This window comes from Pempheris klunzingeri, chromosome 24 (assembly GCF_042242105.1).
Source record: "Pempheris klunzingeri isolate RE-2024b chromosome 24, fPemKlu1.hap1, whole genome shotgun sequence".
In the NCBI taxonomy this organism is placed as follows: Eukaryota; Metazoa; Chordata; class Actinopteri; order Acropomatiformes; family Pempheridae; genus Pempheris; species Pempheris klunzingeri.
The window spans coordinates 7,467,477-7,493,666 of NC_092035.1; the positions used below are offsets into that span (position 1 = coordinate 7,467,477).

At 43.1% G+C, this 26,190-nt stretch overlaps 3 protein-coding genes across 3 annotated transcripts; 1 reads left to right on the forward strand and 2 right to left on the reverse strand.

Annotated features, from left to right (window-relative positions):
* Positions 1 to 5,860: 5,860 nt before the first annotated feature.
* On the reverse strand, positions 5,861 to 10,897 carry slc19a2 (solute carrier family 19 member 2). Its single transcript, XM_070855654.1, has 6 exons — positions 10,775 to 10,897; positions 8,115 to 8,675; positions 7,757 to 8,003; positions 7,459 to 7,651; positions 6,766 to 6,907; positions 5,861 to 6,129 (listed from the first exon to the last, which is right to left on the reverse strand). Exons 1-6 carry the CDS (start codon positions 10,895 to 10,897, stop codon positions 5,965 to 5,967), a joined length of 1,431 nt encoding a protein of 476 aa, XP_070711755.1. The 3' UTR covers positions 5,861 to 5,964.
* A 739-nt stretch (positions 10,898 to 11,636) lies between these two features.
* atg3 (autophagy related 3) lies at positions 11,637 to 20,239 on the reverse strand. Its single transcript, XM_070855777.1, has 12 exons — positions 20,048 to 20,239; positions 19,753 to 19,794; positions 19,572 to 19,621; positions 17,079 to 17,149; positions 16,528 to 16,635; positions 16,354 to 16,406; positions 15,582 to 15,666; positions 15,457 to 15,491; positions 15,206 to 15,358; positions 14,800 to 14,927; positions 14,230 to 14,298; positions 11,637 to 13,461 (listed from the first exon to the last, which is right to left on the reverse strand). The coding sequence occupies exons 1-12, from the start codon at positions 20,117 to 20,119 to the stop codon at positions 13,380 to 13,382; spliced, it is 948 nt and encodes a 315-aa protein (XP_070711878.1). The 5' UTR covers positions 20,120 to 20,239; the 3' UTR covers positions 11,637 to 13,379.
* A 208-nt stretch (positions 20,240 to 20,447) lies between these two features.
* On the forward strand, positions 20,448 to 26,189 carry cars2 (cysteinyl-tRNA synthetase 2, mitochondrial). Its single transcript, XM_070855699.1, has 15 exons — positions 20,448 to 20,747; positions 20,828 to 20,878; positions 20,963 to 21,080; positions 21,151 to 21,222; positions 21,504 to 21,609; positions 21,708 to 21,788; positions 22,255 to 22,384; positions 22,638 to 22,771; positions 23,317 to 23,384; positions 23,502 to 23,568; positions 24,125 to 24,263; positions 24,356 to 24,479; positions 24,594 to 24,692; positions 25,060 to 25,275; positions 25,414 to 26,189. Exons 1-15 carry the CDS (start codon positions 20,509 to 20,511, stop codon positions 25,507 to 25,509), a joined length of 1,740 nt encoding a protein of 579 aa, XP_070711800.1. The 5' UTR covers positions 20,448 to 20,508; the 3' UTR covers positions 25,510 to 26,189.
* The last annotated feature ends 1 nt before the right edge of the window (position 26,190 follows it).

A 26,190-nucleotide genomic window follows, 5' to 3' on the forward strand; every position in this document is an offset into this window, starting at 1 on the left:
GCAAACAAACAGAAACACTGCGATGACAGTCGTGTTGAACTGTTGAAAAGCTTCAGGCCTGTAGATGGCAGCGTTCTGTCATTGTGTCACTGCAGCTGACTGGATGAGGAGACACTTCTCTGTTGTGTTACCCTGCAGGATCAGTGTCACCCCCAAATAACTGTCCTCTCCAACACGCACCCATTCCAACAAGGAGGAAGACTTTGTTCTGTGGAGCCTTGTTTAAATATTTAACGGCAGCGTGCTGTGGGCTAGGATTAACGTTTTCATCGTGCTGCAGTGTAGATGAAGGTGTAGTGTAGATAAATGAAAACTGTGAGCACCTGGTGGGAATCTGACCCACAGTGTGTGTGAAGCTGTGAACTATTGAAGAAGGAAAAGAAAAGCTTAATATCCATGTGAACAGAGGAATGAAGGGATGTATGACACACATCTGTATGACTGACATTTTCCTTCGCTTTATTGACAAAATACTGAATGCAGTGTACAAAAGAGAACACAGCAGGACCAGGAGTGACAACACGGGAGCATATAGGCGAAAGAATAAAAGAAAAATCAACAAGACAGTTAAAATGTAAAAATATACATGTTAAAAATATATTAACAAAAGTTAAAAGAAAATGAACTCATTTAATATTGCAGATTTACATACGTTACCTTTTCATTGTGACAAAAACACAAACCATAAAAATGGTACAGATTCTCTCTCACAGCAGCAATAAAAACACACCTGACTGTCTGAGTCTACTCTTCAGCTCATCATTCATGGCCCTGATAACACCTGTAAGTCCACATGGCTGTTCTAAAAAAAAAGGCCTGGTAGGTTTTCTCAAGCTACAATGAATGAGAGAGACTCAAGTCCAACTGAAGTCGCTAATCTTGTGACTCAATTCAACTGGACAGAAAGAGAGGTGTGATTATCAAGCAGCTCTAGTCGCTACATAAATACTGTGAATGTCTCAGAACACTGCAGGTGGACTTCAGTAAGGTTGTGATGTCACAGCTATACAGTCAGGACACGTAGAAGTGCAGCTAAATGGGACGCAGTGGTTCTGGAAACATGGGCAGAGCCTGCTCGGGCATGTGGAGCTGACCAATCAGAGCACACTGGCCTCTTCAGTCTTCAAGAGACAGGAGGTAAAACTGAAGGCTCAAAAGAGGAGCAGCAGCAGAGCACTATGAGGAAAATACTGTGTTTACGGGCCGCCAAATAAAAGTATAACCTGAAAATAGCCATAACATGGGACCTTTAGCAGCAGTAACCTCAAACTACACTTGGAATGCTGCCTTTTAATCTTGTATAACTCTTGTAAGCCTACAAGGTTGCTAAAGCAGGATAGGTGTCAGTTTGAAGCAGCAGACAGACAAATGATGACTCGTTTAGCAAGCAAATTGGATTCATCTTGGATTTGACTGGACTCTGGACTTTTTAGCAAAGACTTTTCCATGTGATTTACCTCACATGTGATGTTATTCCATAATTTAGCTTGCCTAAAGGGACGTGGGCCAAGAATGTTAAAAAAAAATCAAATTTTGACCTGAGAAATATCTTAAAACTGGATGACTAACACAGTTTGGTGAATAGTTTGAACATTTCAGTGTTTTCCCATTGCTCTGTGCTGAGAGATCTTGGGTCAATTTCCCACTGCGACCTTATTGTACCATGACAAGTAAGAACAGCCCACCACTGAGCTTGGCTCACTGTCCAGCCTACGCAGCAGGACATGAGTAGGGCGTTCTGAGCCAGGACAACATGCTTGGCGCCAAACATTTTAGGGTCACAGAGAAACAGCAGTTGCTGTTCAGGCCCCACATTTAGCAAACTTCTAATAGTGACATTTTAGACTCAACATTCTGCATTGTTTAGGTTTAAAGTTACTGCTTAAGCTAAAGGTAACTCTGTTCGGTCTTATTAGTCAGTTCTAGCCAGTTCTTTCACCTGTTTTGGGAGGCAGAATCCTGCTGGATTCAGGGTTACAGAACTGGACGGGGGCCCAGCACCGTGCCAGGCTGTATTCAGACCTCTGATAATTAAACTGCTGTCAGGGCCAAACCTTTGCGATGCCCATCTGTGAAACAGTTTGGGGTTTTACTTGTTTCTTGGCCATTTGTAAACTTCCAACTTTTTCTTGCACAATGAAAGCCCTTTCAACCCCTTTTTGCTCGTGGGCTGCTGCTCTACGTTTGACCCGCCACATGGTTTCATGGAACGTTAACAAAAACATTTGCACACAGGTTTCTGGTTAGATAGAGTAGCTGCTGAAGGTAGGTGGATAGACTATTCATTCCATTCTATGACAGAAAAAACATGTTCAACCTGTTAGGACACTGCAGTCAAGTCCAAATCGAGTCTACAGACCTCATATTTGTCATATTTCAGTCTGACTTGAGCCCAACTCTCAATTCTCAGCTCCAGCAATGGCACTAAATTAATCAAACATTTTCACATTCCACTGGTTTAACTGGTATCTGGAGTTAAAACAACATTTCACTTTGGGAATTGTGCTAAGAATGCATAAACTGAAAAAAGAAAAAAACATTTGATAGTAAATGCTATTTGTGTTTATTTAAAGATATATGGTATGGCTAGAAAACAACAGGAAAACAGGAAAAATTCAAAGTTGCTATTTCTATGCAATAACTAACATGTTGTAAGAAATAAATAGTGCAAAGAATGTAACAGAAATCTGGAATAAGCAGGAGATGAGGAGAGGCACTGCTCCAAAAGGCCACATGTTTGCCGTCACCACTGACAAACAGAAGTGAGTCTTAATAGTGGTGACAACTGTCTTCTATCCAACTTGGACAAAACATTTTTACAAATAAATACTCCAGGTTAACTTAGTTCATTTAAATAATGTAGTTTTGAAATGCCTATAATGGTCTACTGTTGCAGTTACAGATTGTTAAATCAGTGCACTCACAGATTGTCATTCACATTAAAATGTTGTCTCCATACATGTGCTGGGTCTATATGCAGAGACCCTGGGTCACATGTTCCCATGTACTCACACTGACTTTGGCTTTTCTTCTGCCTTTAAATCAGTGTTAGATAGTCAGTGATTCAAACCAACAGACTGTGCACTTAGCAAATAAATTATTATAGAAGAGCTACAATTGCTGATCCAACACTGTTCTGAGTCGCTTGTATTGATACATGACAACACATGAACTTAGTCTGATCAATAAAAGCTAGAAGTCATAGTCATGTTGCAGACAGTTCAGCACACTGTTTGCGAACCATCTTACAGTTACATACCATATCTCAGAATAAATGCTTTCCACTGCAGACATTTCTAATTCATATTTGGCCCCTACTTTCAAAAATAATTTGGCTGATAAACAATAATTTGGTCATCACTTTTACACATTAAAAGGTCCCATATTGTAGCCTTCTTAGCTTTATTGCTACCAATTATGTGCGTCTATTAAACACATCTGTAATGGTCTGATTTCATTTCCCCCGTCTTTCTGAGGGCCTCTTTTAACCACCCACTAATAATGATAGTCATAATAATCATGAACAAAACAGTTGGCTAAGCAGTGTGCTGGCGTTAGCATTTTGGCTTAGCCACCTCCACATGTCTAACCAGCCCAGTATCAAGTAGGAAGTGACTTCACATTTATTTTACAACCCAAAGTTTGTCACAAACACAAAACACAATCTAAATGCATTTTCATGATATGGGACCTTTAAATCCAAGTCTGATATCATTCTATATTTATCTTCCATCAACAAATCCCACGTACAGAGCAAACCAAGCACTGAATTAATCAGCTAATAAGTTCCTTCCTCTGTGCCACAGAGCTCCACTGTCGTTCTAAAAAACTATTGCAAACACACTAGTGAGCCTCACTGTTGCACTGGCTGACAAGTGAACACACACTGTAGTTTATTTAAGTACCAAGAGACGAACAACACGTTGATGGTTTTGGTCTTTTCATGGGATTTGTTGACAACAAACACATCCTTTAACTTCCTGTTAAGCTCAGGAATTCATAGGAAGGAAGCAGCTCCAGATATTTTTGATCATTTGAGGCACTTTAAATCCAGTTATGGATTTAGCAGTAAAGAACATCTTGCACAGACATATGCAGCCAAACAATATGAAACATGTGGTGCAGCCACAGACAGTGTAAACATTTCAAGCTTCTACAGCATTGTGTTCATTAAAGGTCGCTGCTGATAAGTCTGACATCAATACTCCTCAGCAGTATTAGTACAATACACAATCTTTACAGTTAAAGGAGGAAATAATAAACAGAAAAATACAAACATCTTTTTGGCTGGTATCAAATGTAACAAACAGAGGTACCTCTGCTGTTTGTATCCTAGTGTTTGAGCTCTTTATATCACGTCACAGGCATTAATGTACGCTGTACTAGATCTAAATTAACCCTTTGATGCACCCACGCACATTTTTGTTTTTAGCTTTTAATTTCTGGCATATTTTATTCTTTTTACATGAAAATTGTTGATGATTTATGCAAGGTTGTGCATTTTTGAGTGTTCATGTATTTTTTATTTTTAGCGTATTGTAAACAACGTGGCCTGAAATAGACCTGTTTAACGTCCCTATGCACAAAGTGCTCATCGAAACCCATTCAAATCACTATTTTTGATCCCGCTCAAAAACATGCATGTCTCATTTCTCCGCACTATGCACTATATCCATCTGCTCTCTCCACGCAAGCTAGAATAGAATAGATGCACCTTTATTCATCCACCAAAGGGGAAATTCGCATATACACAACAGCTACATTTAGAAAAAATTACAGTGAAAGAAAGGGAAATAAAAAAAAAAAAGTTAAGAAATAAAATAAATACCAATATATAAAATACAATGCAAGCTCTGAGGCTGAAGTTTGTGTGGGTGTGTGAGTACATGTGTGTAGGAACACATGCATGTGAGAGTGCGTGTGTGTGCACGCGCACATGTTTACAGCGTGCACATTGCATTACGGGGAAAAACGGGAGCCAAAGCCAAGGGCTTTGTCTAATGTCCAGCACAGGCATTAATGAACTAGTTACCCCACAGATGGCCCGCAGACACCGCCTCCCACAGACACCAGGGCCCGCCAGCCTCGTCTGAGAAGCTCAGGCTGGCTCACGTAACCCCACCACACTCACCCCGCATACCCACCACCCATGTGAGGAGGCAGTGTGCGCTCTGCCCTACACAGAGTGATATTCTGCACCTGCAAAAAATGTGGAAAACATGTTTGCAAGGAGCATTACGGCGCCATTTGCAGCTCCTGCCTCCCCTGAACTGTTCTGTGTGCTGTTATGTTACGTTGTTATCGTTATTCGGGTTATGTTCATTTATAGATCTTATTCTTGCTGTTTTATGTTGTTATAATAAATAAGTGGAAATGTTACATGGGCAATAGGCGAGGCTCTTTGTTACAGCACAAAAAACAATAAATATTTGATATCTATGATTAGGTCTGATGCAGGTAATAAAATTCAAAGAAAGTAGAAAATCGATTGTACAGCTTGATTTTGAATTACAGTTTGCATAAAGCATATGGAAAATAAATAGCTCATAGTGTATTTTAGACCATAAAATGGAGTTGCATCATGACAAAAACTTTTTTTAATTCATTAATATTTGATATGTATGATTAGGACTGATGCTGGTTTAATATTATATTTAATAATATAATAATTTAGAACATTTTTATAGCTTGATTTTTTATTACCCCTTTTTTGTGCGAAGGGACATTAAGGTAACAATTTCAAAGGTGCATCAAAGGGTTGTTTATAGGCTGTTTATATGTGTGAACCAACAAAAGGCCTCTATTCACTCACTGTTTAGTTATACTGCACATTCTCTGTACAGTTAAGTCACAGGGCCCCCATTCAGTGTTTGCAGTCATCAACACCAGTGTTGATGTCGCTGTGCTCACTCACCTTGGCTGCTTTAGTATGTGAGGCTCAACAATATCTATGATTGTGTGCTATCAGTAGGAGCTGGCATCACTGATTGGAGAAGAGCCCGAATCCATTTCTGCTGAGCTGTTGGCTGGGACCTCCTGCTTGGAGTACCTCCTGGAGGCCAGTTTGCAAAGCCCAGCAACTAGGAAGACCACTGAGATGACAGCAAAGTAGCCGCTATAGATGAAGAACTGGGGGAAGGAAACATGATAATTATTGATCAAGTTAACATTTCACTTTTCAAATGCGGTGCCTCAGATTAGAAATTATGGTTTAGTGGGGGTATTTTAAACTCCATCAACAAACTCCATAAGCACTACATCAAAAATCCAAATGATATAAATCTGTTGCAAAAGCCTTAAAGCCATTGTGAATGAAATTGAAAAGCTAAGGAATAGTGTGTAATAGACTTTAATTACTTGGATAAATCAAATGAAAAAGAGCACCACTTGAAAGGCAATTTTATGATCTCAGTGAAAAAAAAATCAATGTAGTTATTAATACATTACTACATTATGGTGTGGTGTTGGTTCAGAAGTTATATGTTTGAGAGGAGCAATATGTATATGGCAGAAAACTGTTAAAATAAGTTAACCGATTTTTCAAGTTGAAGCCTCTTCTAAAGCACCTTTAACCTTCAAGCTATCTTGCGAAACTACAGACTTAGAGAAGAAAGTTCTATGTGCCATATCATGGTCCAAGGTAAATGCTCCTATTGACTCTCTTTTTCACAGATATGGTCTTCTGAAAGTTACAGAATGGAATATATTTTACTACGTTTGTATAATGTAGTTATATACTGTATATGCTCAGATGTACTTCCTCACCTGAGTGAAGACATCAAGGCCGAGGCCAGCTGAGTCCACCACCACCACAGTGAGCAGAGACTGCAGCAGCAGAGCCATGAAGGTGTTCACTCCAAACACCAAGGCATAGCGCTGCATGTTGAGACTGGCTGCAATCTGATATCTGGTGATTCAGAGGTCAGACACAGAAAGCTGTACATCTATAGAAAAGTGTCTCAAATAAAACATTAGAGCTGACATCCAAATCCACCCACAACCTACTGCTTCAACTGAAGTATAAACTGGGGGCTGAGATGTGGAAACAAAGAAGAACACAGACGAGAACATTTAGTACACATTATCCAGCAACCCTGTTATTTGCTTAAGCTCATGTTCAGTTTTTTTTGGCGTGGTAACTTTTCAAAGTAGATACCAGGATATGTTAAGATAGCTGGAGATGCTTCTTCTTGCCGACCTCTCATTTCATTATGGTTGGTTTAGTCTCACAGTGAGACCAACCCCCCAGATGTGTAGACATCATCAGCAATGGTTGCTGCAATCTGGACAGTAACTGGATGGTTACACAAGCTTCCCTTGTCTCTCTTCCCCTTTCTGCTTACAGTTGTCTGTCAACACTGAGAAGGTCTCTAAAATGCAGTTTACAAACAGGAATACAACCCAAAAAATCTGAGAGAAACATGAGAGAAAAGCTTCATGCTGCCTCTTTGTACTTACGTAGCCACAGTGATGAGTAGCATGTATGTGGCTCTGAAGAGGACATATGAGCTGTAGCACAGCCAGATATTCCTCAGGGTGTCCATGACAAGCACACACACCGCCATAAGCAGGGAGAGGACACACAGAGCCAGCTCTCCCCACACAGTCCAGCACACAGGTAAGTAGCCCACCAGCAGAGCTGCCAGAGCCCCTGTGGACCAGCACAACACAGGAGTTAGTTCAAAACACTGTTCATTCATACATCACGTCAGAGATCTCTGTATGTAAAACCTGCTGGCCAGACTGGCATCATCACCTAACAGTGTGGACAATGTCTCTACGTAGCCGTTGTAGATTTCATATTCCTGGGATGGACGGATGTTCTCCCACAGTACTTGAGCATAGTTGATGACCTGGAAGTAGCCGCAGGTGGCGAGAGCCCACCACAGGGACCAGGCCAGCAGGGGGCGACTTCTGTAGCACTGCAGAAAGTCATCAAACAGCATCCGCAGCACGTCCAAAAGACCACTGCTGTGACTTCCTGCCTTAGAGGACTTGGGTATCTGCATGGAGAGCAGGTACCAAGTGACTCAGTGTGTCTCTTCAAATAAATACAATTACTCTAGATCTATCTTGACCCTGGTGTGTCCTGAGGAAAGCAGCTTGTCACTCACCGTGGAGATGTCCTGGGTGTTCAGAGCCACTTTGCTCTCTGAATCCTCAGCCCTCTCCAGCAGGCCTGAGCTGCTGCTCTGTGGGCTATCCTCTACTGCTCCCTGACTCTTGTGGAAGAACAAGCTCCTCTTGGGCATGGGTAGAAACCATGGAGCAACAAAGGCCACGGTGGCTGACGTCAGACTGATAATGACGAGGTGGAGCAGCTGAACGTTGGCCACAGAGAGCAGGAGCTGACCACTCAGAGATCCAGCAGCTGACCCAAACAGAGTGATGCTGCGGCAGTACCCCGTCACTCTCTGGTAATGTGCTGGTTCCACCACGCTGTAGATGTAGGAGAAGTAGGCCACTTCCGAGGCTGTGGCCAGCCCAAAGAAAAACTCCAGGAGCTGCATGGCCAGCATGCCCTCCGCCTTCAGCAGCATAACATAGGTCACTACTAAGCTGGTAGCCTGCAGGAGCAACACAGGCTTATAGCAGAGGTAGTCGGTGGCCAGGAAGATGGGGAACAGCAACACCAGGTAGGAATATGTCCATATTGGATATATTTCATTGACAACCTGCAGATAACACATGAAGAATTACAGGGAGTTCTGGGAACATCTGTTAAAGAACAAACAGCGAGACAATTAAAACACCTCAATGCAATCTGGCTGCTGAAGAGTTCAGCATTTCTGGCTGCAGGGGACTCCATATCCCACTTCTCCAAGAACCCTAAGGGACAATGTGATGCACTTTCATTTACTTTAATAATGTGCTGTCAGTACTAGCCATAAAAAAAAGTCTGTTATTTGTAGTTTTACCCCCCATAGCAGCAGTAAACTGCCCGGCTCCCAGGCCATCCGTCCTGAGGAGCTGACCACCGCACATCAGGCAGATTTGGGGAGGGAACTCAAATGTTCCTGGAGGTTGACTGAGCTTGTTTATCAGTCACAGGAGGCATCACTTGGTTTTGTTTCACTGGTTTACTGTGATATGTAGCCTTATCTAGATATGATATAACCATCATCGAGATAAGACACTTTGTTCATATTGCACAGCCCTGCTGGTGTATGGAACAAAGGTTTTCCTTGTGTACCATAGTGGGACAACCACTTGTATCTTGATGTGCAACCCAGTGTTGCAAATAAGTCAACGTGTACCTTATTAAGAAGGCATTCGTGGTGTTCCGGTGTTTTTTCAGCATGGATTTAGGGACAATTCATTGACTATACCAGACTGCTAACCTTCACATCCTATGTTAGAGCCTGCTGACATTCCTCTGCAGCTGAGCAGTAAAAGCAGAATCCTCGGCAAAATCTTTAGGTATGAATTAGTCTGCTGTGTTGGAAATTCATTAATATATATTCACAACCACAGTGGCCCAAGTAAATTTCCAAGTGGCACAAGATCTCTGTATGGGCCACTAAACATTTTAACTCCTTCCTTATAGATTGGATTCAACCCATTCACTGTAACTCAGTCAGAGCCATACTTTTATAAGTGAAGGCACAATGCAGCAGTGACTTCCAACTAATTTCATATCTTCAAACAGTTTCTGTATTTCCTGAAACTGCCATGACTTACAAGCGATGGATTCAGGAAAGTCATTTGCTATCTTAGTTTGGTCAGCAGTTCTTTTCTGGATGGTTACTAGGCTGGAAGTAATTATTTTAGGATTAACCAGAAATTCCAAAGGATTCAATAATTTTTTTAAGAGGGATTATTGGGTCTGAAACAAGTATGTCTGACCCTGTTGGAACAAAAGGACTCAGCCATTAGAAGACATCCAGTCGCACAGGCTTCCCTTTAATGCTAAAGCATGCTGAGACAGACAGCAGAAGAGAGGCTGAGGCAGGGGGAATGTGGATGGATGGATGCATTCCAACTCTGGCACATGCGACTCTACTGGTGGTACAACAAGAAAAAAAAATGCACTGCAAAAAGCTTTAGACTGCATTAAAAAAAACACGGGGAGCCCTGCCAGAGAGACGGCTGTGAAGGCTCCATTCATCCAAAAGAAAAACAACTCTTTCTTTGGTTTGACTTGTCCTGGGTTTGGGGTGACTTTCTAGATTTTTGCTTTTGCCCCAATACAAAGGAGAACTTAGGTTTGTGTTGCTCACACATTACGGAATAAGCTTTTAAAAGATTTAGAGACAACATATTTTCTAGAGACAGTGTCCCTGTTCCTCTGGATCATTTACAGGATCAGCAGTGTTCACATGGACTGTTTGGTTTAGTGGAAGTAAGTCCTAAAAGTAGAAGATAGGAAATCAGGAACAGGAGCCAAAGGGATGATATGGCCTCTACAAACACTTTTAAAGTGGAAGCTGTGTGTTAGTTGTGTTGGGCAGCACACAGAGGTGAACCCTGCTGAGGTTCACCTTCAGTCTGCAGGAGCACCGCAGAAACAGGTGCACATGACAGGTCCTAACGTTACACAAGAGCCTGGGAACATTTGTCTCATCACCAGGAGAGTCAAAAACACTGCTCCATTTGATTTTAAAGATATATATTCATATTATATTCATCAGTATGATGTAGAAAGCTTATTCACTGGTCATATGACGCATTTCTGCAGAGGTAATATAGTAAAAGTGACGTAGATGTTAACTAAGTTACGCTAGGTTCCCTGAACGCCTCGGCAGCTAGCCGTTAGCCCAGCAGGCTAACTCACCTGAGTCTCTGTCAGGTTCTTGTCTGGTCCCATCAGGTAGGCGGTGAGGAAAGGCTCCGACGGCCGCAGGTTGGAGAAGAAGCCATACACACAGAGCAGAAGAGTCGGGCGGAGCACAGACATGTTGGCCCCACACTCAGTGACCTCCACTCACAGCGGTCTGACAGCATGCTACTCCTCTCCCTCCTCCGGTTCTTCTTCGTGGAACTTTACTGGCGCTCGTCAACCCAGCGTACAGGTGCACACCGCCGCCTGCAGGACTGGAGTGTGAGAGAATAGACCAGCAGAGCAAACGCATTCTTCTTTATTATTCCTGTTACTCTCAAGTGAATATTAGACGACCCATGAATTCTGCATCTCCTCTGGCTTTCTGTTAACTAGCCTGTAGGCACCCTGCCGCCACCTGCTGGTGGGTATATGGAACAGCAGCAGAGAAAAAAGCTCAGAAAATAAAAAATCTCTAGTATAGTAATGTTTTCCTTAATGGCAGAGATGTTTGCTTATGTACCAAAGCTCTATATGTATAATGTGAAGGAGCGGTAGTAATGACGCTAACCACCACTCCCAGCACCCACCCCCAGCCCCAATAAATGCACAAATCCAATTCTGTTTGCCATATTTGGGAAACTCTTTATTGATAAATGTACATGTGTGTTACCACTGAGCAAGTTGCACCAGAAGACTAGACCAATAGGCAGCACAAGAGTGAGTATTTTATCCAACCAACAGACAACAAGGAAAGTGGAGCGCAGCTCATTGAAGCAGGTACTTCATGTAGCTGTGTAAGTACTGTCAGAAACATGTTATTATCATGAGCCAAAATAGTTAAGAATTCACAATCTTGTAAAAAAGAGACCAGAAATTCATTAAATTATTTATTGAAGTACACAGAGAAGCTTGTGACAGTAAAATCAGGCTATTTGTTTTTCAAAAGTGCTGCACAATAGAGGTCACAGCCAACCTTGACATAGCTCTTAGACACAACAGGAAGTGATACATCACACTTGTAGGAGCATGAGAAACTGAAAAAAGGTCTCATGATTTTTCAACAAGCTGCAAAGGAGAGAAAATGTTCCAAAGTTGAAGTAAAACACAAAAACCATTGAAGCCAAGCACAAGAACCGTGGGTGATTGAGAGGACCTCGCCAGGAACACATTCAGAGAATGAAGTATTAAGACAAACTGGCATAGAGAGCTGACTTACATTAATGAGGTTCAGCCATGACTGCTGCAAGTGCTTTAGAATGGAAGCATTAATAACCACTGCAGTGATACATGGGAACAATAATAATATTCAAGAAGCTTCCATCAATGCTGCCATCAGGGTCACAGACTTTTTAGGACATGATGTTGGCAAGAAAACAGATTTCCTACTTATAGCTAGTCCACCTCCACAGAATTGAGATCTTTTCCTCTAAATATTATTTGAAGTTGTATAAGAATTGGATGTGCTATACAGATGAAACAAAGGCAGTGAGGGGCCACAGTGTAGGGCAGGCCATGTTCAGTGTTACTGTTCTCTGCTCAGCAGCAAACAGAGCAGTCAGAGACCAGCTGGTGAACATAGCTGAGCACTGAGCAACTAAAGAGACATGTTTCTCACCGGACCAAAAACAGTTCTAAAAGAGAGCGTATATTTGACTTATATTCATCAGGTGCAAACAAAATAAAGAAAGAATATTTATGTTACTCTGTTTTTTGGGACGTGTTGATGGGCAACTGTCTAAGGTGATAAAATATCGTTGTGTTTACAGCTTCACATAATGCAGCTTTAATTTGTGTCTCTGATACTATGGCAGGACATAAACTGATGTTTTCAGTGTGTCCACTTGGAACCGTCTAATTCAGGCTTGTCCAGGACCAGAACATCTCAATCTTACCAACTCAAGGAGCTGACACTTTGCACAAAAAGGGCTCATATGTTTCCTGAAAGTGACTTTTATATTTGAAGCAGAAAAGCAGTGTGGAATGGGGTGACTTTTAGTGACAGAATGAATCCTTTGTGAGAGCTCACCACACTGCGATCACGACATTAAACCTGTAGAGAAACATCAGAGGAACAATGGGCTCTTATCACAAAGCCTTGTCTACCGTCTTACCCAGAGTCAGATGACAAGATATCAGTGTCATTTCTGCGTGCAGAGATATGTCTAACTGAGCGTAGGTGCTAGAGTTAGATCAATCAGACAGCCAGCAACAAAACAAAAACACCATATAACAACTTAAACTGGTAGCAAGCTGATTATAGCCAATATATAAATATGTCCAAGTGTGCTGTTTTTACATTTCAGCAGGAGAAATAGAAAAAAACAAACATGAGTCTGATGAACGGTGTAGTTTTCGTGCTTTGACTGGGAGCAGTTGGACAGAACACATCCATCTCTGTACTGGATACACAGATTAAAATGTTATCATCTGAACCTGGGTTTCATGAAAACAAGCCTGTTCCTTTACCAGACAGGTCTGTCACATACCGCCACAGTGTGACATGAGTAACACAAATACTCCACAAACCAGTTGTAATCAGGCCGGACCAGAACATAGAAGCAGAAGAGCTGATCTTTCCATGAACCCATGTTGTTTTAGCAGAGGCAGATTTCTGAAGCTACATGGTGAAGTGTCTCGTGTAGTCGTATTCTATTGTGGGAATGACAGACTGGACGAACTTGAGGAAAATCAGAAGATACCTGAGTGTGTAGGTTAAGGAAAGCACAGAGGAGCTCAGTATCCATGTGTGTGTGTGTGTGTGTGTGTGTGTGTGATGATTGGTCACGATTTAAAAGTCAGAGTGTAGCAGTGCAGCAGACTGTCGCCTGTGCTCCAGGTTGTAAAAACTGTCGTCCTGACAAACTGGTGAGTCACTGGACAAAGGTATTTACTGCCTTACAGTGATGTTACCATGACAACAAGTTTGAAATGTTAGCAGCGAGGCAGCAGAGACACCACAAATGAGCAAAACTACGTGAATTCTACACTGTGCTGTAGCACGACATCAATTCACTGGTTCCAACTTGGAATAATAACCCAACAGGAGTGTCCTTTTGTTGCTTATCTAGCGAATTAAATACTCAATTAATCTAATACAAAAGGGACAGGCCATGTAAACAGAGGGGCAAAATCTGACACTGAAGAGTTTCTATTGTGATCGACTGAGGGGAACAGAAAGGCACGTTTGCTTGAAGTTGCTGCTCCTGCTCTTTATCCTGTGTAGTGGTGCTGATCTGAGAGCTCTGCTAAAATAACTTAGTCATGCTCCTGGTCTGACCTTGCCTCAGTCTCTCTACTGCCCTCCCATATTTTGTATTCTGAACAGGAACACCTTAAAATACATGCTGCATGAGAATGAACATCATTTTCAGTAGTGAATAAGAACAAACTGTTCAAGCTGTTCAATACAAACTGATGCATATGTGAAAGAGGGAGACCTGGAACAGGTTATTACCATGAAAGGATACATGTGCACTCCCAGCTCTCCTCCCCCTTCTGCCACAGTCTCAATGATCTTTTTCATCACTTCGGCATGTCTGAAAGTAAACGTTACATCAATCTTTAATCATATAGCGCCAGTTCATAACAGCGTTATCTCAAGACGCTTTCCATAAACAGCAGGTCTAGACCAAACTCTTTAATTAGAGAGAGACCCAACGATTCAGGAATTCAACATTAAGGATTCAAGAATCCCCACATTTCAATACTGCTGTTTATTCTGCACCAGAGGCATCCCAGTAAATCCTAAAGCGGTCCCGTGATAATTCATAGATAGCCTGCCCCTGAGGGGTTAGTCAGGAAATCATTGCACCAGCTTGCACCAGTTCTCTGTGTTACAGCAGAGGGCTTCGAACAGCTACAGCCAGCAGAAATAGAAGAAAAGCATCTGTGACATTATGATACCTGTGTGGAATCATGTCAAAATGCTTTTCTTTACTTCACAGACATAATAGATATAAAATCCACAGTAATGATGGTGGAACTGCTCTTAAACCCCGCCTGCATGTGTGCACCTCAAGGCGGTTTGTCTTCCTCACCTGCAGGGGTGGACAGAGCACATGGCAGGTGGAGGAAGGTGGGGGTGGTTCTCAATGGTGACTGTCTTCTTCACGTGGTCCTGGCTGATGTCCTCATACATCTGTTCTACAGTCAGTGGTTGCCTGTCCTGGAAAACAGCACAACACCTTGATGAGCTACGGGTTTATCTCTCAGTGCTGTGTGCCTGTCAGTCTGGTTTGGGATGAGTCTCTGCAGCTTTAAGCAAAATAATATCAACTCCACATTATTGGTTTCCCTGTTTATTTAATGTTTAATACTCTGCATCTGCCCGAAAATGTAGCAAGTGAACCGTCGGCTATAGAACACTAACTTTTCCACGCTGATAGAGCTTCAGACTTTTTAAAAAGAAACAGTTATGACGTCCCATTTTGCCCAGATACATACTTCATCATATCCAAAGAGCCAGAGTCGGGGGGTCTGGTAGTATTTATCATATGTGATGTACAGGTCATATGTTCTAGTCTGAAGGATGGCATCTTCATTCCCAGGATCCACTTTGGTTTTAGTTTCTACCATCTTACTGGTGTCCAGGGTTGCCTAGACACAGGGAAGAAATGTAAAGTGGGGTCGCACTGACGAAAACAAAGATTAGACCACACAATAACGGACATGGTGGGAGGCTCGGAGCCGTCTACCTCATCTGTTTCCAACAAGCCACTTTCTTCGTACTCTGAAAAGACAGCATGAATTAGTACAGGCTGTTTAAACGAAACCAAATGTCAGCTTGACTACTCCGAGGACAGGAGTACCATATGGATACCTTCCATATCTGCTGCTTCTCCATCTTCGTCCTCATCTTCATCATCATCACAACATGCTGCAGATGTGGCGTTCATATTCTTGTCCTAGGGGAATTTAAATGAAAAGAGACCCATTTACAACTGCACGTCTCAACCACAGTCCAAACAAAATGGTCATAGTCTGATTTTAAAATTCTTAAAGAAAACTTTTGTGTTTTAAAACCTTTTTTTTTTTTTTTACATAGTTTGGGTTCAAAATGAGGTTTTTGGTCTCAAACTCTTGAGAAAACTGTCCACTCTGTTCACCAGCTGCTCTCTAACTGTATCAGTCTGATGTTTGCTGCTGGGCAGGTAGTACAGTGACTGCAAAACAGCTGGCTGCAGTGAAACTGGACCAGAAAAGTAAAGTTGTAGCTGAACAAACTCAGTATAAAGCTACATAAAGCCAAGGGGAGCAGCTCACTGCCAGCTTTGGAGGACTTGTTGGGCTGTCGCTGCCTCAGTAGAGCTGCCAACACAGTGAAAGACCAACCCCACCCTGGACATCATCTGTTTGACCTGCTGCCCCCTGGGAGGCGCCTCGGCTCCATCACATCACAGACAAACAGACTCGAGAACAGCTTTGACCCCAGAGCCACACAGTGAGTGACTATCAGCACTACAACACAACACTGCCTGTGTGTAGAATCCTCACTGCACTACTACTTTACTGGGCCACTGCAGTTTCAGCAAATGTACAGTATCTGAGCTGCTACTGCACTGCTTATATAAAAAAAAAAAAAAGAAACGTACTTTATTATTGTCCAGTGAAATTTCTTGTACAGCATCTGTGACTCCCAACACACCTGCTCAAACACAAGTCAGAAGTTATTCTGCTCATCTTTAGAGACACTTTGACACATATCAAGGTCTTGCTAATAGATAAACACACACATATATAGGTTTATGTAGCGTATGCTGTCTGACCTGAGTTGTGGTAAGTGTCCACCCAGCCCCCGTCTCCATCATCCTCCTCTATGATGGCTTCCAGCTCATCTGAATACTCCATCTGTTTACAACGCTTGTAACAGGGAACTGCAAAGAGCACAGACACAGAGAGGTGAGGCTACACTGTACACTGCACGGTTCAACACAAGCTACACACAAGGAGATACACATCTCAGCAAAGCTAGACTTTGGCTCTGAAATGAAATTAACATGAGATTTATTTTAATGAACAATGAATAAAGTTTAAATAAGCTATGAAAAGAAGCTGAATTCACATTAAAGTCTGATCTTTGAAAACATTCAGTAAAGGGGCTTTTAAAAGAAACATTTAAATGTCTCCATTCAACTAATCAATGCAGAGTAAAACAGAGTGAGTAGAACAGAGTTTAGCACTATTACATTTCACTTTTCATCAATTATGTGTCATGCCATTATATTCCCTTTCAAAATTCATTCTCAGTTCTTTTTCATTCACGCTGTAATTTAAATTCTCAATGAAGCATTAAATAAACAACAGTTCCACATCCTACCATTGCGAGTCAGGAGAAACTGTTTATCCGGGGGCAAATACGGCTTCACCTTGACTTCTTCCCCAGTAGCCCTGAAGGAGACGGAATCACAAACATCATTAAACTAGTAAAACCCTGGTCCAAAATGTCTTTATTTACATCAGTTTTACATTTGATAAATTGCTGTTATAATTTTCTTTCATGCTTCCTTTAAAGGAGGAACACAAGCTGAGTGACTGACATGGGAAGTGTCTTAGTGACAGAGGATTACACAGTGAAATACAAACAGGGATGTGGGTCATCAAACTTTTCCAATAACAGTGTTCATACAGTACCGTACAGTACAGTATGTGTTTAGAATAAAAAATAACAACTCAACAATAAGTTAAGTCAATACTTTAATTTCTTTCTCAGTTGTTGAGAATGTGCCAAACGGTGACAGACACAGTAAACGCTGTGATGCAACACAGCGGGTTTCTTCATGTGGAACATTCCACTGTACTGTGAAATATCCCAAGAACAGAGAAGTGAAGTCACCAGAGGTCAGCTGTTACTGTCAGAACACATGGTGTAAGGAATATTACAGTGTCAGCTGACAGCACTGACACTACTACTGACAGCGCTGACACTACTACCGACAGCGCTGACACTACTACTGACAGCACTGACACTACTACTGACAGCACTGACACTACTACTGACAGCACTGACACTACTACCCACAGCACTGACACTACTACTGACAGTACTAGCAAAGCATATATTTAAGGGCTCGATCAGGCCTTAGACCAGCCCCTAGTTATGCTGCTATAGGCTCAGACTGCCGGGGGACTCCTATGGTGCACTGAGCTCCTCTATTCTCTCTCCTCCTCTTCCTCTCCATCGTTATGTCTCATGTCAGTCAAATGTCTGCCTCTAACTTGCTATCTTCCCCGGAGCGTTTCTGTGCTTTCTCATCTCTCAGGTTCCTGTGGATCCTGTGGATCCTGGTCCTGGCCCTGCTGATGTGGTTCTCTGGTTCCTGCGGGTCCTGGTCCCGGTCCCGCTGATGTGGTTCTCTGGTTCCTGTGGATCCTGGTCCTGGTTCTGCTGATGTGGTTCCCTGGTTCGTATGGATCCTGGTCCTGGCCCCGCTGATGTGGTTCTCCACCAGCCAATGGATGTGCGTCTGTCCAAGGCTACAGCCTGTCCGTCCTTGGGAGCTGGATCTCTCCTTCACTGTGGTGCTCCCGGAGGTTTCTCTTTTCCCACTGGGTTTTTTGAGTTTTTCCTTCCCGAAGAAGGAGGGTCATAAAGGGCAGGTGATGCCTCGGACTGATCCATCGGACTGATCCACTGGCCTCATCGACTGCTGGACTCTTTATTAGATTGCTTGTTTGCTTACACTTGTTTATTTCAGTGAACTTTGTAAAGCACTATGAGACACTCTGTTGTGATATTGGGCTATACAAATAAAATTGAATTGAATTGAATTGAATACTACCGACAGCACTGACACTACTACCGACAGTACTGACACTACTACCGACAGTACTGACACTACTACCCACAGCACTGACACTACTACCCACAGCACTGACACTACTACTGACAGCACTGACACTACTACCGACAGTACTGACACTACTACCGACAGTACTGACACTACTACCCACAGCACTGACACTACTACCCACAGCACTGACACTACTACTGACAGCACTGACACTACTACCGACAGTACTGACACTACTACCGACAGTACTGACACTACTACCGACAGTACTGACACTACTACCGACAGTACTGACACTACTACCGACAGTACTGACACTACTACCCACAGCACTGACACTACTACCCACAGCACTGACACTACTACTGACAGCACTGACATTACTACCCACAGCACTGACACTACTACCGACAGTACTGACACTACTACCGACAGTACTGACACTACTACTGACAGTACTGACACTACTACACTACTACTGACAGTACTGACATTACTACCGACAGTACTGACACTACTACTGACAGTACTGACACTACTACACTACTACTGACAGTACTGACACTACTACCGACAGTACTGACACTACTACTGACAGTACTGACACTACTACACTACTACTGACAGTACTGACATTACTACCGACAGTACTGACACTACTACTGACAGTACTGACACTACTACACTACTACTGACAGTACTGACATTACTACCCACAGTACTGACACTACTACTGACAGTACTGACATTACTACCCACAGTACTGACATTACTACTGACAGTACTGACTATTCTGACACCAGGTTTCTCTCCATAAAGCCCTTCTCTACTCCATGATCTGAATGAGTGTCACCTCTGTGGAGGTTCTTCAGTAAACCAGTGTGGATACTGTAGATCATGCTGCAGTGAGTGCTGCTGACTATGTGGAAGTTGATCTGTGATTTCCTTCCTGTAAGCACCATCTAAACATCAACCATGCCTGGAGTATTCACCATGAGGACAGTATATTTGTGACTCACCATTTCCATGTGGGACAGTGGTGAACCAAGTGATCTCCAGCCGCTACAAACTACAACATGAAAACAGAGGATTGGGTGTGAGCCCTACTTGAACAGACAGGTTATATTATTTGCAGTATTTACGTTAGACAAGCTAATAAAACACATAATCTAAGTTTGGATTGAACGAGTATATCCTCACCTCCTCTGGTGTGATGACTCCAGTCTCTTTGAATTTCGATTCCTGTGAATAACAGAACCAGACGGTGTCTCGTCAGGCTCACCACACTGTTAGTTTAAGCAGTAAACAGCTGTGCAAATGTATAGTGATGCCTGGACATTTCATTGGGTCCGTTAGCTTGTACAGAAGCAGTGCTTTACTAATGTGACGCATGTTACCGTGAGCTAGTGGACAGCACTGATCATCTGTTCATGTGTGGATGACAGTAGCTGTTAGCCAACACCTATCAACAAGCTAGCATGGATGACAAGTTTACCTTCAACACTGGAGTGAGAAACTCGGCCACTCCGAGAGCCGTGCCTTTCACTGTGTTTATCACGTTCTGCATCTTGTACAGTTCCCCTCGAACGAAACGTGAGCTTATTCCAACACCGTCCTGCCCAAATTAGAGTTATTTTGACATGGCTCCTCAGGCAGAGTACCAGCAGGAGCAAATCACATGATACGCCTGGACACTTCCGGTATTCGGTTCTCGCGATAAGTGGGGAGGTCACAGGTACACATGTCAGGTGGTTACTATGGTGGCTGCGTCCACTTCCAATACAGTGATAATAATTGCGTAATATCGATTAGTAAAGGTGGTCTTCTGCATTTACAGACTGTTCGCTGTGCTCAATAGCCAGTCGCGTCGCTAGGGTAGCTAAGATAGGCTAAGATAGGCTAAGCTAGCAGAGCAGAGCGTATGCTGCTCCGCTCGGAGCGTCAGGGAGCGAGGCTATGTGGAGGTGTTCCGTCAGGGTGCTGTCATGGGAGGCAAAGGTCGTCCGCGGGGTTTTCAGTCTCGGTGCAGTGGAGCCAGTCAGCACTGTCAAAGTGAGAGCACACGCCTCGTGTAGCGGTGCTTCAGGGAGGACATGGCTGAGACCCAGCGGCTCTGACACGGGTTTAAAGACCTTCAACAGCCTGAGCAAACAGAAGGAGCCTCTCATCGTGGCCAGGGAGGGAGTAGCTACTTGGTATGGAATCTCCCACTGTCATTCATATAATATAATATAATATTAGAAGCTCACACAGTGTTGCATCTGCTGTGTCTCAGGTACAGCTGTGGACCCACCGTGTACGACCATGCCCACCTGGGCCATGCATGGTAACCTCTGGTAACTTCCTGTACACACCAAACACTGTCAATGTTCCTGATCTAAACGGCTTCACGTGTGTCTGCCTGTCTCAGCTCGTATGTCAGGTTTGATATCCTGCAGAGGATCCTGACCAGGCTTTTCGGGATCACTGTTATCCATGCCATGGTCATCACCGACATCGATGACAAAATCATCAAGAGGAGCTGGGAGGTAAGGTGTCACGGTGTTGGAGTCAGTCGTTCTTATGAGCCGCGCTTCATGTGTGCACCTTGTTTTCCAGGAGAATGTTTCCCCGAGCATCATATCCTCCATGTATGAGGATGACTTCAAGAGGGATATGCTGTCATTAAAGGTGAGTGAGGAGGTGATGTCTAGCAAAGCTGGTTCATTAAAGCCTGAGATCCAGTTTACTGACTACTCCCATCGCTGATAGAAATGGTGTACTCATTTAGACGAGACTGTCTTAGCGTGTTAAAACATACACTTTGTAGTATAGAAACACAAGTCGCCAAGAAACTTTAGATGAAATCAGTGTTTTCTGTAACTGATCAGTCAGAAGTCCTGGTGCAGTGAAACAAGTGATTGTGCAGTAAATCTATAAACTTGTCTTTGCATGCTGTCATTGTTTCTGAGGTGATTCCTCCTGCAGTGTATTTAAGAGTCACTGAGAATGTGCATCACATTGTCACCTTTATTGAGGGGATCATCAAAAATGGACACGCTTATGCAACAACGGAAGGTGAATATTTACTGTAGGTACTCTTGATTTACTCCTTTTATGAGTGATGTGCGCCTCCCTACAGTCGGTCAACATCTGGGAAACACCTTGCTTTGCAGGTGATGTGTATTTTGACATCCAGTCCATTGGTGACCGGTACGGCAAGTTTGGGGGGGCGGTGGAGTCTCAGGGAGAGCCTGGTAAGTGTTTCTGTCTGCTTGTGTCAGTGTCAGCCATTCTGTTAGATGATGAAGTGATGTCAGAGTTAAATAGGTATATTTCTCCAAACGGATGTGTTAAGTTTTAAGATAAGATCAACTTTCTTGATCCCGAAGGAATTACTTAAGATGCAAACTGTGAAGGAAACAGGGATACTAGATGGGCTGCATCTGCAGATTATTTCTCAATTAATCATTTGATCTTTAAAACATTAGAAAACAGTAAAGTGTCCATCACAATATCGTAGAGCCCAGTAAGACTTCGTCAGATGTCCAAAACCCTCAATGTTCAGTTTATTATGATGGAATGTTTGCGTGAAAAAGGACAGGATCCTGCCCACGTTTCTGTATACGTTTCGTATAAATCTGAAACGTGTCTTTCTGAGAGCCGGTTTGTATTCAGCAGACTCTGTCAGCTTTATTGACCGCTAACAGCACACTTCTCCAGGCAGCCCAAGCAAACGAGACTCAAGAGATTTTGCTCTCTGGAAGCGGTCGAAACCTCAGGAGCCATTCTGGGAATCTCCGTGGGGCAGAGGAAGACCCGGCTGGCATATCGAATGCTCTACCATCGCTAGGTTTGGATTTACTGCTGATTTAGGCTGATACTATATGTGAGTCCATCCTTGGGCCTTAATGAGGATGCAGGTTCAACATAGCCAGACCTGCACGTAGGAAAGGCTTGACCAAGTTTACTGTGAGCTCCTTTTTTAGATTAGAAGTATGAAAGGATTTCTGCACAATTGATTGTGTTCTTTATGATAGTTCTTACTGATGCTACTAAAACTAAAAGCCCAGCTTCAGCATCTGTTGTCTCTCTGGTGGTTTCAGCTCAGTGTTTGGGAGTCAGCTGGATATCCACTCTGGAGGTATTGACCTGGCCTTCCCTCACCATGAGAATGAGATTGCTCAGAGTGAGGCCTATCACCAGTGTGGACAGTGGGCAAACTACTTCCTCCACTCAGGTAAATCCTGCATCCCTGCCTGCTTTTCTAATGCTCTAATAAATCAAGATAAATAAATATCATGTAGAGACTGCGACTCTGATTGTGATTCTGCTGAAAGCAGATCACCACATTACATCCTGTCAACCACACCTGTATACAATTATAGATTATTAGGTATTATAAAATAATACTTCAGGTGCTTCCTGCTGACATAATTCCTTTCAAAGTCTCCACTGTACTGTCTCCATTACTGTCATTTATGAATTGCCAATCCGTGTCCAATCAGTTTTGTCCACTTTCCTTCTCATCACGCTGCACAGTCACTGTGACTGTTCTGATGATCTGATGATGTGGTCATGTACCGGTGGGAGGGGTGTGCTGTGGGGGCTGCACAGGTGCACTGGTTATTCTAGTGTGCTGATGGTGTCATCAACACATCAACAGATCCGTTACCACTAGTGTGTGTGTTAATGGAAAATGGAAGTGTGTCCTCAACTGTCCTCAGATCTGCTCATGTCAGTGACATGGCTTCCTCTCTAAGATCTAGTCTAATCTTGTTTTAGGTCACCTACATCTAAAGGGCAGTGCAGAGAAAATGTCTAAATCTTTAAAGAACTACGTCACCATCAAGGTACAGTTATTCCTCACTTTTTTAGGAAGTGTCTTGTGAGAAGAAATACGCACAGCATCTCCCTGTTGTACGCTGAAGTTTGTGAGAATAATGATCTTTGTCTTTGTCTTACATCAGGATTTCCTGCAGTCTTACTCTGCCAATGAATTCCGGATGTTTTGTCTCCTGACCAAATACAGATCAGGTGGGGAACATAATGAAGTGGCCCTTTCTAAAGAATGTCATGGTTTCTTCACACTGCGCTGTTTCCCAATGCAACATGATCTGAGGGCATGTCAGGAAATCAGATAATTAAAAAAGGCCTTTTGAAGCCACATAAAAAGTACATTTATTCATAATTTGAGGACAGAAAAAACACTTTATTCAACCAGAACTATATTTTAACCATTATTTTTATAACTAGGTCAAAGCAAAACTCCTATCTTCAGTCCTATAATCTTCAATTTCTGTCATACTCTGTGTTTTCATTGGTATTTAAAGAACATCATTGTGTTGTTTTAAATCTGGACCTGTATTTTTACATATCTTGTAATGAGTGGTAGATACAAAAAGTATCTTGGGGGGGCGTCACAAATGGCTGCATCATAATCCTAAGGGACAACTGCACCTGATCAAAGAATGTCCACTAAAAGAGCTCATTTTGCAAACAGACTGATGGTGGTACACTCCAGCCTCGTCTTGTGTGCCACATTGACTGCAGTTTAGTTTTCATGTGTTACTGGGGGGGGGTCTGTCCACAGCTATTGACTACAGTGACAGCAGCATGTTGGAGGCTCGGACCTCTCTGGGAACCATCTCTACCTTCATCCATGATGCTCAGGCCTACATGAAGGGTCAGCTGCTGTGTTCACCTGTCCAGGAAGCTTTTCTCTGGGAGAGGTGAATGACTCAGTCATGTTTTGGTTGTCCACATCATGTTTGTTTCTCATGTGAGGAGAGAACTTCAGCTGAGAACTTGTGTGTTTCTTCAGGCTGTCTGAGACTAAAGCCAGGGTGGTGAAAGCACTGGCAGATGACTTCGACACCCCGAGAGCCATCAGTGCTGTGATGAGTCTGGTTTATCATGGAAACTGCCAAATCCAGCCTGTTTCTAAGGTAACCTACACAAGCAGGCTAAAGGTTCCTCTTCTGCCAGGTCTTCGTTGTTGCTTACATCAAGCTTTACCTCAGTAGTGGAACAGAACTGTGTGTGTGTCGTGTCTCTGCTAGTCTGAAGGAGCGGCTCGGAGCCCTGCAGTGTTTGCAGCGATGATCAGCTACATCAGAGATGTCTTGGATGTGTTTGGGATCGATCTACTGCACAGTAAGGTCAGAACTCAGAAATAACATAGGGATGTGCTGATCTGTATCCTTGTTTGAAGATACTCAGCTGGCAACAAGACAGTGTGTGTGGGATTCAGTCCAAATAAATTGCAGTGTGTGTGTTCATGGTAATGAAGGAATGTGTCAGCCAGAGCAGCAGTGAGGATCATTGATGTTTTTAGACAACAATGGAGGTCTGTGGCACCGAGCAAGAAAACATATCAGGCTGTGACACACATAATTTTTAAGTTTGGGGATTTGTGGAATTTGTGGCCAATAAGCTACAAAGAAAAGCAGAATGTCACCAGCCTTTCAGGGGTTTCAGATCAGGAACAGGCGTTTCTCAGACATCTTCTCATGCCGTCCTGTGCAGGAGGCTGATGTGATGAGTGGCTGTGGACGTCTGGGAGGCATCGTGGAGCAGCTGACTCACTTCAGGAGTGAAGTCCGAGCGTTTGCGCTCACTCGTCAGGACGTTCCACCTGGTGGCTCCCCGAACAAACCTGGACTTTACCCAGAGAGAATCCCTCTCCTCAAAGCCTGTGACACCCTCAGGAACGACCTGGCACCTTTGGGTGTACTGATAAAGGTATGCTGGGTTGGCTCACATCAAAATGAAAACTGGTCTTTTACAGTTTGAAAACAGAAACGGTGGCTTTGTGCTGCATTTACTGTCAAATATTACAGTTTACAGGAAGACTGGACGGATTTTTCTCCATGTTTTCAGGATAGAGGAGCGGCCTCGACGTGGGAGATCACTCAGGGAGGGCAGAGTCAGAGAGGACAGCCAGTCCAGGATAAAGACCAGGATCCATCCAGCTGAAACACTGACTGTATTTTAGGCTCATGGACCCAACTGAACTTCATCAACTGAAAGACTTTATGCAACAACCATCCTGATTTCATAACAGAAACTAACTTTAGGTTAAAAGCCTAATGTGCCTGTCATCAGTGTATTCCTTTTTTTTTTTAAGTGTCTAATGAACATTACAGTAACAGTTCTGGCATGAAACTAGTAATCTATATTAACTGATCAAGGCAGCAGCTGATGTAAAATCCTTTTGTGGTTAAACCAAAAGGATCTTCCAGGTCTCTCTCTGTAGGGATCCTTTCCATGATGCTGTCACACACTTACACTCTGAGCCTGTCAGTGGAAATGCTTTGATCAGGTGCAGTTGTCCTCCAGGACTGCATTACATCCTCTGTAGCCTGTTTAGTGGCTGCAGGCTCAAGCCAACCAGTCATTCAGACACCCAGGTTTAAAAATGACGAAGGTGACCCTTGAAAACCTAATTCATGTCAGTCAGCGCTTTTGTTAATGAAAAATATTTTTTTATTTAATGGAGTGAAACTTCCTCTTGGAATGTTCTATCTGATTTGGAACATGGTGTCACATTAAAAGGCAAATGTGGTGAGGCAAACATTGAGCAGCGTCCTCTGCACACACTGCATCCTGTCTTACTCAGACAGGTTTAAAGGGTCGAGATGTAGAAGTTGGATGTCT